At 41.3% G+C, this 17992-nt stretch overlaps 2 protein-coding genes across 2 annotated transcripts; one reads left to right on the forward strand and one right to left on the reverse strand.

The window, feature by feature from the left end:
* Positions 1–1737: 1737 nt before the first annotated feature.
* tmc6a (transmembrane channel-like 6a) lies at positions 1738–10922 on the reverse strand (the record flags this gene model as incomplete). Its single annotated transcript, XM_080723361.1, has 17 exons — positions 10837–10922; positions 10176–10279; positions 9970–10044; positions 9546–9689; positions 9157–9265; positions 8955–9039; positions 7915–8172; positions 7494–7714; positions 7225–7369; positions 6169–6324; positions 5423–5595; positions 4140–4230; positions 3648–3765; positions 2952–3027; positions 2790–2865; positions 2249–2382; positions 1738–1918 (listed from the first exon to the last, which is right to left on the reverse strand). Exons 1-17 carry the CDS (start codon positions 10884–10886, stop codon positions 1738–1740), a joined length of 2196 nt encoding a protein of 731 aa, XP_080579487.1. The 5' UTR covers positions 10887–10922.
* A 1472-nt stretch (positions 10923–12394) lies between these two features.
* On the forward strand, positions 12395–17206 carry syngr2a (synaptogyrin 2a). Its single transcript, XM_080724343.1, has 4 exons — positions 12395–12585; positions 14042–14279; positions 15247–15383; positions 15555–17206. The coding sequence occupies exons 1-4, from the start codon at positions 12487–12489 to the stop codon at positions 15765–15767; spliced, it is 687 nt and encodes a 228-aa protein (XP_080580469.1). The 5' UTR covers positions 12395–12486; the 3' UTR covers positions 15768–17206.
* The last annotated feature ends 786 nt before the right edge of the window (positions 17207–17992 follow it).

Consider the following 17992-nt stretch of genomic DNA (forward strand, 5'->3'; position numbering starts at 1 on the left):
TTCAGCAGGTTAATGAAACACACCCAATAGATTAATAGCTGTATTTATTTATATGCAATATCCTTTACTCTTTACGCTGCTCACTCTTTATGGCTTGTGGAAGAGACATTTCAAATGCTGGTGCTGAATTTCCTTGAGATGTTGGCATTATCCTGTGGTGACCATCTCACAGTCGTTTATGGGCCAAACAGGAAACCTTTATAGTCAAATATTTAGATATTATATTTCAGATATTATGTATAGTTGCATGTAAATACAATAGTGATTCTACTGGTCCTCTAGTCTGGAGACTTCTGGCCATTTGCATTTCAAGCCTAACTATAGTAACAAAAATGGTTGGGGATCAATTGCACTTCATGAACAAATACAGGAAGCTTAAAAAAATGATATACAATTATGGTATGAAGAACGTATGTTCATATTGCAAATGGAGGTCATCATATGTGTTAAGAAGCACTTGCTGATTTTGTAAGGGATTGGTTGCCGATTGCAAGATATACATTTAAAGGAATAGAAAAAGGTAATGTATGGAAGTGACCACATACGAGTACAGTCTGGGAGAGTAACATAACTACTAAAATCTTTCATTGTACATGCTGAAACAATTGTTGAATGCAGTACTGTTGTTGATTCTGTCTTTACTTTACTTTTATTTTATTTTTGTGTTTTTGTGTGTGTGTTGCCTTGTAATGTGCATATAAATTGTCAAAAATCAATAGAAATATTGAAAGAAAAACAAAACCAATCCTAAATGGAGGGTATAGCCATTGCTTGCCATGAAATGTAGCACTATTTTATTGTGTATTTCTCTGACACATAACAGAGTTAAACGAGTAGTTCACCCAACAAATTAAAATGCATTAGACAGTACACCCCATGAAGCCTTGAACATTTAGATTTTACCTCATTCCTGAGCCAATAATTTGATGACCAGGTCATCGGTCAATAGGAGAGTCAGTATTAAACTTTTAGGATACTCCGCCGGTCATCAAATTATTGGTTTAGGAGTGCGACAAAAACAAAATAATCTCCATGAATTCAAGGCTTCATGGGCTGTGCAATTGATAGAAAATATGATATTTTTGGGGGTGAACTACTCCTTCAAGCGTAAAAGACAGCAGAAGGGATGTATCCGTGAATATACCCACCATCATGGTTATAATCTAGAAGAGGCGGCCCCAGTCCTTTCCTCAGTCCTTTCCTCATAAATGGCCTGCAGTCTTGTAATGAGGAACCTTTTGTCCATGCCCCCCTGTACATTATTTCACACAGACACAATCCGATATATCAGTACTGCACACCAAAATGTGTTCAAATGGCAATATCTGTAGTATGTGATTAAATATGATACGCACATTCTCAATTTGTTGCTTTAAAACGCGGACGATCCTCTTCTGACCATCGACGATTTGAGCATATATGAAAATCACCATTCTGAAGAAATAAATGTGGAGGACGTGAACAATGAGACAGAGGAAGGTGCACAATCCATTTTTACTCTAGATTACTTAGTGCAGTCATAGGAAGGAATCCTAGTACTAAGGAGGCCAGTCTATGACCTCAGTACTATAATGACATATTGATGACATCAGGGATCTCCATACATGGGCATAACAGGGACACAGACAGAAAAAGGAATATCCATATAGGCTATGGGGCAGGCCATGTTACATTAAGTTAAATTAAATGAGGAGTAAGTACTGTATGTAACTCTGGTAGAAATGGTTAATACTCAACTCACAGAATGGCCCCAGCAGCCAGGAATATGAACACTGGGCGTTCCAACAGAAAGGTGTAGATCCAGTTCAGCCAGGCCAGGTTGGGGCTGGTGTTCTCCAGCTCCTGAGCCCACTGTTTCCCTGCCTGATACATGGAGGTCAGGTTCCTGAAAGGGCCACAGCCAGATGATGGCTTAATCCTGTAAATAACAGACGAGAGAAGATACTCAAGTTAATGCACGCTAATGTATTTCTAAGAGTGTAACAATTGTAACATTTATACACTTTCGGACTTACATTAGCACATAGGACTTTACAGTCTATAGTTGCAATGCTGTCAGGTTGGGTTACTATTTGCAGCATGTTGTGAGCCGGAATCTATGCATGCCTCTATAATGAGCATGTTTTGCAGCATGTTGTGAGCCTGTGTGGAATCTATGTATGCCTCTATAATGAGCATTTGCATGTAAGCGAGTGAGTTAAAATTCTAAGAAATGCGTGACGTGACGCACATATATTACAACACTCACGACCACATGATGTATATGACCGACGTGGCGGCACCCAGGAAGGAGGGGAAGCACAACAGAGACATGAAGACGGTGGACATTTGACTGGACCGCCACGGCTTCCCGGACGGCTGATAGTTTAGCACCAGACTGGTCTGAAGGGAAGGAGAAACTGTATAATTTCGTTTCCCCATTCTAGACATGCATTGTTCTTCTGAATAGAGCTGGAAGTGATACATTAGCTTGACTGATATTGTCCATAATTTAATCTTTTTGATGACATTGGTGGTAGTGGCAATTATGCTGCCAATGTGTCCCTTGTTTTCAATTTGTTGTACGGCGACCTTGTGTCTTGAAAGGCGCCTTGTTCAACCTGGCCTCCTCATTTTGGCCATGTCATTCTAGGAAGATCTTTAATCCATCCAAAAAGTTATTTGTTTAATTTTATTTGTTTGCAATAAGTTGTTCTAAAATGGAAACATTTTGATCAGTCACCCAGACCCAAATCAGGATCGGTCAGTCTCTAGTTCTTCGTTTAAGTTGTACTTGCTGACCCACCAACCTTTTTCATGTAAAACAACACCACAAGTCTGATGATCTGGACAGCGGGAAGCAGTGGAGAAAACAGCACACCTAGCCTAGCAATGACAGAATACAGAGAGTGTCACCTTGATGCTTATAACAGGAAGAATGTCACAGGACTAAAGACGTGTGTAGTAATTACCAAGTGAGTGTTTGCCCATATATCAGCTCCTCAACATTGCGAGCGATGTCAAAAACTGGTTTCCTCCTTTTAAACACTCTTTTGACAATTAGCCTAGGGGGGAGACAAGGTTATAGCAATCAATGTGTGAGCAAATTAGGTTTATTTTAAAAGACAGTAAATGCCAAGCTTTAACTTTCATTGTTTGGTAAAAAAAAAGAAAAGGAAATGGCCATGGATATGCAAATGAGCAGACAATAATATTACCAGGAACACATAAAGAGCTAGCCCTAAATCACCATAACAGGTATGTAACACTGAGTGTACAAAATGGACCATTTGGTTCCATTTGAACACTAACGGGTGAAAATAAGATAATTTGAGAACCACTGTACAAATGACTCCCAATGTCATTGTGTCATGCATATTCTGAAGAAAACCTGGAGACTGACATTCAGTAATTGGCTGCTCTCCATTCCGACATGTCTCGAATCCGACATTGACTTCAGTGGCAACACTTCCATAGAGGTTAGGTTTAGGGTTAGGGTTAAGTATAGGGTTAGTGTCGGAAAGGAGACATGTCGGAATGGAGACATGTAACCGGTTCTTATGATCAAAACATTATGATGTTATGTAAAAACAAAATCTAAAATGTTCCACAGACAAGGACAAGTCTTGCCACGGACACATTTGTCCATGTACAAACATATTGATAACCCTTGCTGATTATTACTTGCCTCCACAGGAACTCTCCAAAAAGTGTGTAAAGCACCGTCAGGTAGAAGTCCATCACAAGGAAGCGATAGAGTTCCTGTCCCACAAAACTCTCCCAACACTGAATGAAAGGAGATGGATGATGAGTTGATGACCATGATGACACATTAGCCACCTATCTGGGGGCAAAAACTCTGTCAAAATAGACGATATATACAAGCTCACAACATGTTGCTATGGGCCATTTTCAGAGAACAGATTTGGTGTATAGAGGGAGAGAAGGATGGGACCTAGTACAGTATAGACTCACAGGTGACTAATCAAACGATATAGGGGCTATTCAATATAATTTCACACTGACTGCATCATCAGCATTAACACACAGGAATATCAACCACACTTATAACCGATAGCCTTGTGTGGCATGTTTGGAATGCAAAGAATTACAGGGCTCAAAATGATGGGCTAACTATGACCATTTGTGACCAGCAGTACCTGGAGACCGTGGCTAACTGGTTCTGCAGCAATCCTCCCCAGCCAATGGTAACACATGATGCCAATGACACCAACCTTTAACAGCAGGTTCCTGTTTTCAAAGAGACCAAAAAGAATCCTAGCTGTCACTGACACAGTGATCGAATGCCAGAAATGTTTCCAATTCTGATTCCGCTTGTTTGTGTCAATGTTGACAGATCAGCCATCACCACCGAAAAGCCTGGAGGTCGTTAAACAGTAGAATGACGACAGAGCTATAACACTAAAAACACAGGCTGCATAGTATGAAGGCCAGTACCACCAGGCTTAAGAATAGTTTCTTCTCTGTAGCTGTGAGAATTATGAACTCTAGACTAGAGCTTGAACCGTGATCATTGCACTTGTGATCTGTGACACATGGACTGTTTTAATTGCTGCTGATTTTGATACTGTTGTTGCTATTGCAGAGTTTTTCATTTTTAGTGGGTAAGTGCAATTGCTTCATCTGCACTATAGGTTTTATGTCGTTTTCATGTAACTAGCCCTTACCCGTTCAAAGATATGAGCTCCGAAATGATGTGCAGTGGGTGGGTTATGGGATGTGCACTGTGCACACAGTATATGAGGGATGGAAAGTAACTTTAACTGGTGCTTGCATGATAATATGTAGGAGCATCAATGTAAGAAATACCCGTTTCGTTTAATGGCTACAGAAATACTGTGTACCGATCTGCATGATTTTTGGACAAAATCTGTAACAGGGCCAGACAACCGACCCCCCCCCCCCCCCGCCCGCCCGCCTGCACACACACACACACACACACACACACACACACACACACACACACACACACACACACACACACACACACACACACACACACACACACACACACACACACACACACACACACACACACACACACACACACACACACACAGCTGGTTAAACATGTTGCCTCATGCTAGATGCAGAATAGATATGCCTCAAGCTAGATGCAGAATAGATATTATAGGTACACCATAAAAAATGCTAATATACAGCATATGATTTGTGAAAGTGACAAACAGGCTTCACAGTTATGTCAGGTGTGTTCATATGCTTATGGTGATGCGATTTCAGATCAATTGCTCCAGCCACTGAGGAGAAACGCTGTGACAGACACTCAGACACTCAGACAGACAGACAGACAGACAGACAGACAGACAGACAGACAGACAGACACTCACTCAGACATTCCGAAAATTATATGTTTGATATTCAAAATGACAATATGAGATGTTGTTGTAGTTTCTCTCCTCACCTGAAGATGGAGACATAGATGTGTACACTGGGCGAGTTATAGCTTTCCATGTGAGATGCCAGATTGAAGATGCCAGGGAGCAACAGGTTAATGCCTGATACCACAGTGGACAGGACAAGAACATGAACTTCTGTGAGATATGTCCCTTCCACTGCCAACATCTTCTGTCCCTGCTGTGAGGGGAAATGACAAAGCACAGAGAAGACACAGAGAAAATACCAATTAATCCATGATTGTCATGCTAACTATTAATTAATATACAACCATAATTGATTCCATATGGAACAGTTTGTTTTCCTTCTTGTGTTATGTGGGCCAGAGCCTGCTCCAATATTTAATTGTCTTTAACTTTGTTCATACAGCACTCCTCACAAATAATTTTCTGTGAAAACACAACGGGCAAAGCAGTATGGTTTTAAGGGTTTTAAGGCATGTGAGGGTCAAGAAAACCAATATTTCACTTCACAATATTTAAATATTTCACCAATATTTCACTTCTTGTGACAAAAATCCTTCTAAATACATATTACGCGCGCGCGCGCGCACACACACACACACACACACACACACACACACACACACACACACACACACACACACACACACACACACACACACACACACACACACACACACACACACACACACACACACACACACACACACACACACACACACACACACACACACACACACACACACACACACACACACACACACACACACACACACACACACACACACACCAGGTGCAGGTGGTCTGAGAGCAAGTAGATCACCAGGACAGCTAGGGATATGCTGGACAGACACACGGTCCATGCAAACAGGCACACAGTCGCGCGCCTCAGTCGTTGTTCCCAACTGTTTTGCTCATCACCACAGATCAAATCAGACAGCAGCTCCTAGGAACCAAACATAAGGCGCAGGAAATGTGTTTATAATGTCATGACTCATGGCAACACTTACAGCACGGCAGTTAAATTATTTCTACATGCTCACATCCTCGGTGTTAATGGAACTTTTGAGTGTAGCAAATATTAAATAAATGTACCCTGAATATTTTACTGTGTACGGGGGACTGTGTAGCATTGATTGTTGAGTAACCACTCACAAAATTGCTCTAAAATCCCAAATGCAAATCTCTTTCATCTCTCAGGGCCATTTTTAGGCACAGGACAAGCTTTTAAGTTAGCTTCCTGTTTATCCCTTATCTCAGGTTTCACTTCCTGCACATTCATTTACCAAGTCCGTTTGTGTAACTAATTGTTATTGCCATTGAAATGTGATTATGCAACAGAACCCATTGTATGCTGCTCATGTAGAGTGAAGATGAAGTAATGTACAACATTTTTAAAACTTTTCTCCAGATCTCCACTGGGGAGTATGGTCAAATAATGATCTAATGCTCTATATTCAAATTCTGAAAGAAAATATCATGTATAATTTATGCACGAAGGAAAAACACAATCAAAAATGTTGAGAATGCATGAAAGTGATTACAAGCAGAGAAAATCATGTGACATTCTGGACAGAGCGTCCATGAGATCACATCGTCTATAGGTATGCGTGTGACATCATCATCGTACCAGGAAGTTATGCGGGAAAGCCTACTGAGTGGCAAAAACTACTTTCTGGCCTTGAAAGCCCATACATCCAAAAAGTAAAGTCCTATCTGATTGCTTTAAACAATGTTAAATAACGTTATACTCACTTTGCCACTCGACTTGCCACTCGATTTGCCATTCACTTTATGCATGCTCATACCCTCTATTGGGGAAACACTGGAATGCCTGGCTGTGTACCTTCAGGTGGGTGCTGATGTTCTCAGACTGCAGTTGAACAGAACTCTTCTTGCTGACTTTAAAGTCCCAGGAGCAGAACACCTTTAGAGACAGATTCCCATGAGAGCTGATCACGCAGTAACTTCTCTCCAAGGACTTGGATATGCTGAGGTGCGATAATGCAAATATGATGAGACTCACGCAGTAAAAATAAAAAACACTGAAGATGAACACACGCAAAAAAGATGCACTCTTTATCTCAGAATAAAATAATGGGGTGGATATTACACCTGTAGACAAGTACGATGCAGGTGACTAAGAAAGCGATGCAAATGGTGAAGAAGTAGGCTAAGGGAATGTTATATGTCATCAAATGGCGACCCATGATTGAGTCACAAACGGGCTGCTCAGAGTCTTCTCCAGTATCACCAGGGGTGAGGTCAGCAGGTCTACAACTCTCATTTGTACTGGTGTAGTAGCCATAGAACATCACACTCTGAGAGAGGTAGCCCTGATAGAGGAGGACACAAGCAAAACACAGATTATTTAACTCTGACAGAAGATGCTGGATCGATGCATGGGCAGAAGGTTTTATGGTTCAGGAAACGTGACACTGAAGTAAAATTGGCACGTGTATTGAAAGTCTACATTTCCAGTTGCATTTCACTACTACACAAGATCGACTGTTGCGTTCCTGTCTTCCCCGCTTACTTTGCCCGTTAGGATCTCGAGGCCAGTAAATGGGTGGTCACTGGAGCCAGATGGAGGAGGGTGGATGGCCTGAGGGATGACCAGGAACAGGCCGCTGACGACAAGGAGGAAGACGTTGTAGAGCAGGATGGTCCTGAGGAAGGTGAAGTAGGAAACAACGCCGGTCCCAAAACGCCCAGCGAGTTTTTTAAGTGGAGAATGCCACAACTGCAGTGAGCCCAGGAAAGGCAGACAACTAAACCAGCAGTGTTGCCAGGTCTGTGAATAGACAAACACAATAAGGCACAAGTGCATATCACACAGCTGCATGCCCAAGCCAACATGCTGTGTCGCAAACTTAGCATACATGTGCTGTGAAGATATCTCTCTTTAGATCCTTTTTGTACACCACTGTATACTGCCCACCTTTGGTGTCGCTACAGGCAAGGCAGCATCAGACGTCTCACAGTGGCCTATTGACTGCATGAGGCTGCTGCTGAGAGCTCAGAGAAGCTCCAGTGCAAGCCAGATGTTTGTCAGTATCGGGGTACCCACCTGCTCTGCTGTACTACGCAACCTTACAGGTTTATGTGAAGGGCATCTGAGTCGATATCATCACTGTTATAACAGAACCTTCACACAGTTCTGTCCGGTTCTCATCTAGACTGTGGAACCATTGGCGCACGTGTCTGTATGTCAGAAACTGAACATTTGACCTTGGTACATTTAGCTTTTATCTTTGTATATATGTAACGGAGGTCATCCGAACCTCCCCACCCGGCTTTGAACCAGGGTCTCCCGCGTGAAAGTCCAATATCTTAACCACTAGACCAAAGAGACATCTCTTTGGTCCGGGGAAGATACTAGACTTTTGAGGCTTCAAGGCTGGGGCTGCGACTCTCTCCGTCACATATATTTATATGTTTTATTGTATTGTAACTGTGATATGGATCTACCTGGGTCTGAAATAAAGATTGAATTGAAACACACACTCGTGCAAAACAGGAGTACAGGTAAAATATTCATATTGTATCTAGAACTGTCATGTTTGTCACACTCACCCTGACAATGTACACCTTGAGACGACTGTAGCAAGGAACATCTCTGTTTATGAGAGAGGTTTCGGTATCACTGAACGCCAGTCTCCTGTGAAATCAAAAAGTGAGTTACGGTAAATGGTCTTAAATCTATTAATAACAACTCATTTTGGTTCTTTCTTTATATTATGCCTTTCGGCACTTGGTCAGTGTTCCCATGCAGTACCTGAGCGCCTTCTTTTCTGCCATATGAAGTGGCATGGCTCGCAGCTTGCGTGCACGCTCAGCCACTGATGATCTCTGGAGGGTGGACACCAACTGCTCGCTCTCGTTTTCTGCAGATTATGAAATAATGACAAATGACCAAATGATCTACTACCTGGTGGATTTGAGCTCAGAGGACAGCTAATGCAGCCAACACTGACTCCCAGTGGGCAGACTGGAGACAGGGGGGGAACAGGTCTATCCTAGTATTGTGTAACACAATGTGGGTGACAAGCAGGACAGTGTGTGTGTGTGTGTGTGTGTGTGTGTGTGTGTGTGTGTGTGTGTGTGTGTGTGTGTGCGTGCGTGCGTGCGTGCGTGCGTGCATGCGTGTTTTGGATTGATGCCCACCCTCTGGGCTGAGTTCCTCTGAATCCGCCTGAACAGCGCCAGTTTGGTCCGTCATCCCCGAGGACTGAAAGAAGTCTTGGGAGATGGTGTGGCGTCTACGTAGTCCAGAGGACAGTCTTGAAGGGAGCGTACCACTGTTCCACACTGCGCGGGCGATGAAGGTTACAGCCAGTATGACTCAGATTAACATGGGAAATCTGTCATTTTATCGCCCATCTCTCACAGAAAACCAAAACCATCCATGACACCCTGTACTTACCACTTACCCTGTTGGTTGATTAGGGTTCATGCCATTCACTCTGACCTAGCACTTTGTTAAGTCGCTCTGCATAATACATTGTAAATGTATATATGTGTGTGCATTATAATGCCTATAGAGACTATCACGACCTTGTGCAGTCTCTAGTGTTGAGTGTCATCTCACCAGCAGCACGACTGGGCATGGAGGATAGAACCTTCAGGGTGGCAGATGACCACTTGGTTTGGAAGGCTTGTCTATCTGGGAAACAAATTACAATCTTGAGGAAGCACTGACATAATGTACATTTCTGTTCTCAGAGCACAATGTCAGCCCTTTCCAAGAGATATAAGTACAATCTTAGTTGTCTAAGTTATAATAGGTAGGCCTACCTCTGCCATCAGTTAAATCCTCCATTTCCAGGGTTTCAGGACTGCGACGGCAGGGCTCTTTGATGAGGTGACAAAGTGAGTCCCGGGCTCGCTCATCCAAGTCCCTATGTGAAGGGTAACCAGTACAGACAAAGAGTCAATAGACTCCTGTACATTTTTGCAAGTTTAAGTTAATACATTTTCCCTGAATTTGGATTAGCTAAATATAACGTAGGCTAAAAGAAATATATTGAGTTTATGAGAATCACTCTCAGTCTCCACTGAAACGAATGTGCCTCTTTCCCAGAGCAACTGGGGTGTTTCCAAGTACAACAGCAGGGAAGAAACAATAAACAATACAGACTTCCAAAAAGAATCATACAACATTTCTACTTAGAGCACTAAACGTAGCCCAACTGCTACAAAACAACTGTAGGCTATATGTTTTCACATGGTTATAGAAGGATATGGGACTTTTAATATGGCCCTTTCAATGAAGACCCATACGTATGTGTCTTAAAATATAAAAAATACAGTAGTGTTGGCAGAAGTAGGCTAGACTTATGTCATGTTTGAGTACACACTTCAATATCAAAATAAATAACTGCCATTTTGAGAAGACATAACATAAAATGACATTAGGAAAAAGAAGGTTCCAACAGAAATACAAAATGTAACTTACTCATATTCGACATCCCAACTCTCAAGATTGAAGTCAATGCTGCATGCCATGGTCCTGGTTAAAGTCAAATTACTGCAGTATGTCCTCTCTTGGCATTGAATCTGAATGAATTGAACTCACCACTGAATTTTCACCATCAGAAGAAAGGAAACTATGACCTACTGTCATGCATATACCATTCATATAATGAGCTGTCACTGAAGTATCAAGTATGAAATGCCTTCTACAAAATATCAACAATCCCTTCACTACATGCTACCAAAATGAAGACAATGGCAGACACTCTCACAATCAAAATTATGCTACAATTTCCTGTCACAGGAAACCATGCCTAGTGACCTGAATAGCCCACCCCCAGACGTTAGACCTCCTCTTGACCCTTATCATAGTTATTCTTATTCATATCAGCCTTGTCAGAGAGCTCTGTGTCCGAATAGACAGAAACATACATTCAAAAGGCCCTAATGGAATGTATTGTAAAAGATTGTGTTAAATACCAAAATGTCTATTTTGGGTAAAGACCATAGAGGTAAAGACACCAGAACTGATCTTCCAATTGAATTAAGCACAGGTGTGTCTAGTTACCATAAAGTGGTATTATGCCTGGCAGAAATCAGCATCTCTGGCTTCAAAATATCCAAATAATTTAGATGGTTAGGACTGCATTAATTAGGCCTAATTATACAGTCTTGAAATTAATCAATAGCTTACTTCTGCAACTTAGATTTATGCCTATTTATATCCATATGTGAACATAGGCCTACCTATTTAATATAGGTCTACAGTATTACAGTTTTTAGTTAGTTTGTTAGTTTGTTTGCGTAGGGAAACTCTGAACCAGATTTTAATAAAACTCGTTTGTCCTCAAGGTCAATGGCATTTTGTCTGCGTGAGTTGCGTCCAGTAAAGTACCTTAGAATCTAACGTTCATGTGAGAGATGTGTGCAAGTTCAACACTAGGGGGCGCCAATGCAATCCCTCGACAACCTGCCACTGATTTCAAAGCCATGCCTACTGTAGTTTGTCATTCTGCTCAATGGTTTCCTGTGTAAAATAAGTCAAGTGCTTTTCTAGGATCTCCTTTTAGTTGACCTTGTACCAGTTAACTGTACCGTCATGAAACTGTAGCTTTTTCTATACAAACTTCTAATAAAGTCTTCAATCATTCAATCAAATCAAAGCTCTCTCTGAGCCTCTCTCTCTGTATGTCATTCAAATCATTAAGATTCCGATTCTCTAAAAAGTTAATAGCTACATTTGAAAGAAAACGTTGCCAGGAATAAATAACAAACATCTGAAGTTGAAGTACCATTAGTGTGGGTGTGTTTTAGGGTAACCTCGTGTCTGGTTTCCATTTGCTTCTCCATATTCAGATCTGGTTTTAGGGGCCGCCTACTATATCCGGCAACTCCCACGCACACACAAACATGCACACACAGACCATTTCCGTATCCGCTCTGCACCGGATATGCAAACCAGCAGGGTTGTCATGGTGGCAGACGTGTTCAAAGAAGAAAGGGGCGGAGAGAGAAAAAGTTTCAGGAAACTGACTGATGATGAGAAAACAAAAGTAAAGTGACATCAAGCAGAACAGACGACACCGAGGCAAACTTTAATTTACTGGCAGATTTCTTCTGCGTGCCGAGAAAAATGGAAAGCGGTGCATACGGGGCCGCATTCGCCGGTGGTGCCTTTGATGTCCAGAGTTTTGTGAAACGACCTCAAACAATTCTACGCTTCTTGAGCTGGGTGAGTGATGATGCCTTTTCAAAGCACTGCTGTGTGTGTGTGTGTGTCTGATGTTAGCTAGCTGGCTAATGTCAGCCAGCTGTCACACAACTGGCTGTAGTTACATTGGCTTACATTAGTGTTATTACACACTAGATCATTGTCAGGTGGTATAGCCTTGTAGTTCAACTTTTGCCTGCCAGAAAAGTCAAGTATTAAACTTTTCTTTTTGCAACTGCACAGCTTTAGGATATACCTGCTAACTTTTAGCTATTGTTGTGCTGTGTCACCAAAAAGTCACATTAACGTTTCTGACACATGTTGTTGTTGTTGTTGTTGTTGTTGTTGTTGTTGTTGTTGTAGTAGTAGTAGTAGTACATGTTTGGTTGTGTAAATCTTTACATGAGCTCAGATGTATATCATGAAACTGGAACAAACACACAACTTGTGATGCATGCCACCACCTACCGCGTGATGTGACATTTGACATTCCTTTTTTTGTTAGGTGCTTTTCATCAACAGCTGTCAAAACAGGAATTGAAATGAAAGGTTCTGGTTTCATGATGTGTCGTAATGCTGAGAACTCATCAAACAAGTCTCGTATGTTTGATTTAACGTTGTATGTAGATGTGTTCAAGTTATGGTGGGAGGGGAACCAGCAAGTGGGTAATCTCCTGCCATGTGAATCATGTGATATACACCACACAGTCTCACAACTGGTTGACTTAATGCATAACTTTATGCACAAGCCCCCAGGCTTAATAGTCCAAGCTAGAGAGGCTGGGCTGGCCCAGTTGCCACTATTATAATATAATGAATCTCTCTCTCTCTCTCTCTGAATGCATAGCCCTCTGTCTTAAACACGTGAATCCTAGTGTCCCTTGTCATAATAGGGAAACATTTGGTGGAAATGTCATATCTAAGCTTAAAACCCATTTCGCTGTGAGCTTGTAGAACGGCTGTTTTTTGGCAAAGAGATGTGGTGTAGAGGGGGAAAAAAGGAGGGACGTGACACGTGAGGCTAAGGTTTAATTTTGGTTAATATGCAAACCTAGCAGGGAGCAGGGAAGTGCAGAGAATGTTAGAGAGGCAGAAAATTCTAAAAGGGCCCTTTGGTGAAAATATTGAAAATAGCAGACCTCCAAGCTCACAATGCCGTCGCGCTGGAGGTCGGCTATTTTCGGTACACTAAATGGATTTCTACACAGCAATTCTTTCAACATAAGATGCTGCATTCCAGTTCAGGAAAGTTTGGACAAGGCAATTCTCTTGAATGCTGCCTTCAGGTATGGCATGGAAAGAGGGCATTTGGATTTCTTTCACCATAGTAAAAACTGCATTCATGGTCTGGAGAGGGCACTTTTTACCTTTTGATGTCTATGTGTGCTTGTGCCTGAAACCTAGAGGCCCTTTGCCACCATTATAGTATAATTGATTATTCTCTCTCTCTCTCTCTTCCCCCCACCCTAACCCACAGGTGTTTTCCATTGTGGTTTTCGCAACGATCACGGCGGAAGGCTTCGTCAACCCATCGACACAAGCGGTTGCCAAGTGCATGTACAACGGCAACGACAGTGCCTGCAATTATGGCGTAGGAATAGGAATTCTGGCCTTCATGGCGTGCGTCATCTTCCTCATGTTGGATGGATACTTCCCCCAGATCAGCAATGCCAATCAGAGAAAAAACATTGTTACCGCTGATTTGGTCTTCTCAGGTGAGTGAGATTTTAAATCATAGACTGTATATGTATGGAATAAAGAAACAATTATTATTATGATTTATGTTCACCCACTTCAGAACAGTTGAAAACGTTCTACAATGATACAGTAAGTAACATAAATAGGAAAAGGAAATAGAAATGTGGCAATAGTTTCTGATCACCAAATTGTCTTTCTATTGTCGGCGTCGGGCAGAATCTTGTATGTCCAAATTACTTTTCAGGAAATGGAAATAACTATAATGAAATGTAGTTATTATTTAGTCACACTCTTTTCAAACATTTATAAAACCCACCTATATTGGGTGTTATATGGAACAGTTTCACAATTCTTCATATGACGAGGCATAGGGCTTATCTGGTGAGATCTTTGCTCGGTGAGTATGGAAATGGAAGATAGCTGAAGATTGCATAATGTGTATGTGCTAAAAGTGAAACGGTTCTCTTTTGAAATCTGCCCTCAGTCTAGGTCACCTTTGGGCTAATTTCCTATTGGCCCCCCAAAAAGTAAAGTGGTGCTAAAATTGGAACGATACAGAGAAGATTAGCATGGCGCCAGTGCCATGGTACCGTGCTTATCGTCTCTCTCTCTCTCTCTCGGTCGTCCTCAGACGAGCTTCCATCGGAGTCTCCAATTTTAGCCCAAAGACAGTGCCCTGTTGCCAACAAAGGGCATTTTGGTATTGCATCTGAAATGGCGTGGTATTAAAGACAGACGGAACATGAAATTTCAATATCTGATGTGGTTGTTTAGGCTACAACCTGTATAAAACCGTATTATGAACAATATTTATATAAAATATATATATGTTTTAAAGCATGGTGTGGCCCCTTTAACTAAGCTATGTAGCTATAAACCCCAAGGTTCTACCCACTTCAACAGGGCTTTATAATTACATGGCTCAGGTTCAGTACTTGAAATTAAGCACAACAAAATTCTTACATTTTCCATTTTGGGCTGTAGGAGCCTGGACGTTCCTGTGGTTCATCTGCTTCTGTGTCCTGGCCAGCCAGTGGTCCCACACCACTGACCGAACACTTGTTGTAACTGATGCTGCTCAAGCTGTAATAGCCTTCTCATTCTTCTCCATCATCACCTGGGTAAGCTTGTCTCATCAGTGCACCGGGTGTGGTCAGCATTTGCCTAGCAAAATTACATGGACTAGATGGATATATGCCAACGATATCCCCTGATGAAATTATTTGACTGCTAGCAGTAGTAGCAGTAGTAGTAATTTCTATTCTGTAACCTTTATTCCTCTTCTTTCACAGGGTCATTTGACATATTTAGCTTACAACAGATATCGCCAGGGTGTAAGTGACGTGGACTCTGGCTACACAGACCCAGCCCAGGACCAGAGCACTCCTTATCCACCCAGCTATCCACCGTACCCCAGCAGTGGCCCACAGGGCTACCAACAGTCACCTATCACCCAAAGTGAGGAGCGTCCTCCGGGAGAATACCAGCCTCCAGCAGCATACTAGACGACTGGGAGCCTTATACGCGAAACTGACTCGAATCCTTCTTTACAAAGAGGTTACCTTTATTTCATTTACAGTTTGAACTGTATTCTGCACTCCACATTTCCTTTCCCTTTTGAAACTTAAGTTGTTGTTTTTGTATTCATTTTTGCACATTGGAGGGTGCAATCACGCTGTTATGTGTTTAGTTTGTAAGTATAATTTGGTTTTCATTTTTATTTGATTTGTAATACTGTGGCTATATTTGCTGGTTTATACCCACACCTGATATAGGTGGAATCTGAGAGTATATTGTGATACAATTAAAGTAGCCTCGGAAGAGATGAAGGCACTGTGCCATGCTTAACTCTATAATTATTACTTTCCCCCTTTATTTCTTTTGCATAATTCTTCAAGTTCAAATTCAGTAATTTAAGAGCTTTTAACCACCTAAGCCCTATGCACTTCATAATATGACAAATAATGAAGACAGACAATCTGCAAGCTTGCTTGTAGACCTGATATTGTTTGAAAATTTGCTCAAATAGGGACATCAGGGTTAAAGCGGTTAATATCAAAGCACAAATCTGGGATTATGTGACGGTGTATTCTGTTGCAGGGAAAGTTGCTTTGCATTTTAAATGAAAGCCTGAGCTTTGGACATTTTGCATGAATCTTTGTGTTACTTTCTAATGCACATAAATCTGCTTTAATTTTTAAATTAGCATAGCTGCCATAACCCTAGAATATGTTTCTTCAGAAAATGCATAATGCTAAGCATTGTTCTTATTTTTCCACAAACCCATACATTGTTCAGTGGGTGCCTTGGAAAATGTTTTAGAAAACTACTGTATTGCTATAGCTGTATAACTAACCACTGAACTGAAAAGGGCTTTTGTGCACTGAATAACATGCCTTACTTTCTTTGGGATTGTTTATCGCATATCTATAACACAATCTAAGATCGTTATACAAAAGGTTAATCAATCCCACACTGCTGCAAATGACTGTACGTAATGCATTTTAAATAGTATACATTAAGGTGACTGTTTGTCTGCTACCTCTGCAAAACTCTTAATGTGCCTTTAAAGGAGCTTTGCTATTGTAATTTTAATGTATTATTTTTCTTTTACTTTTCAGTTACACTAACAGTTAAGCCAAAATGTCGATTTCAGTAATTTTGTTGACAATATGACATAATTAGTAGGAAAACATTGGTGTATTTATTCGCTAATTTAAACCTTATCAATCCTGGTGATTCAGGATTAGACAATCATACTTGTATCGTCAGGACCCTTTCTTTTTTTCACAGTCTAGCAAGTTGTGACTACAAATGCATTGCTGTCTCATGGTGTGCTCTGAGGTTTTGAAATAACACAGTTTCCCATACAGTATACTGTTACACGACATACGGTATTTCACATTACATTTGCCAAATAAAAACTTGTTACGTTTTGAGGTCAGCCCTGACTCAGCCATGTATTCTTCCGGTTCAAACAGGACCTTCCTTGGGGTGTGTTCGTTGCACAAATATTTGAGAAACGATTACTGATAAGAGTGAAGGAACTGAACTGACACAAATGTGTTATAAGTTATACCTGACTTTGAAATTGTCCACCAGGTGGACAATTTCACAGTCAGGTGCAGTTTATGGTGGTTATTGTGGTCCATTGTGCTCAATAAGTGAGACATACAATAAATGAATAAAAAGACAGTAGCAGTAAAAGTATATTTACAGAAGAGGGGGGAGGGGCAGAGGGTGCTACTACCAAGGTGACATTAAGGTCATCCATTCTTTCAGGTTAGTTTTGAGTTGTTGAGTTTACACTTGGATTGTATGTGCTTAGACACAATTTGGTCTCCTGCTTAGAGAGGTGTGCGTAGTTGGGCCCGCCCAACCATCTTCCTTCCTGACCTTGACCTTTGACCACAAAACTGCAGCATATCGTCACTGTCGGGCAGAAACCTTGTATCTCCAAGTTTCACATTTGTATGTTTTGTATGTCGCACAAAAATAATGAAAATAGCCGATCTACAAGCACACAACGCCTTGCGTGCTTGTAGATCGGCTATTTTCACTAGTTTAAATCATTTTAAAAATGATAAATTCAAAACAAACGGTTTTCCACCCGACAACGACGATATGTCAAATATTGAGTCAATCTAATCAAATATGATGAAGTTCCATGGTGTTGTCTTGTGATTTGATGATGATACAGACTAGAGTAAGGACGACTCAGTGATGAATG

Source organism: Nannobrachium achirus (assembly GCF_963921795.1).
Source record: "Nannobrachium achirus genome assembly, chromosome: 4".
NCBI classification, from domain to species: Eukaryota; Metazoa; Chordata; class Actinopteri; order Myctophiformes; family Myctophidae; genus Nannobrachium; species Nannobrachium achirus.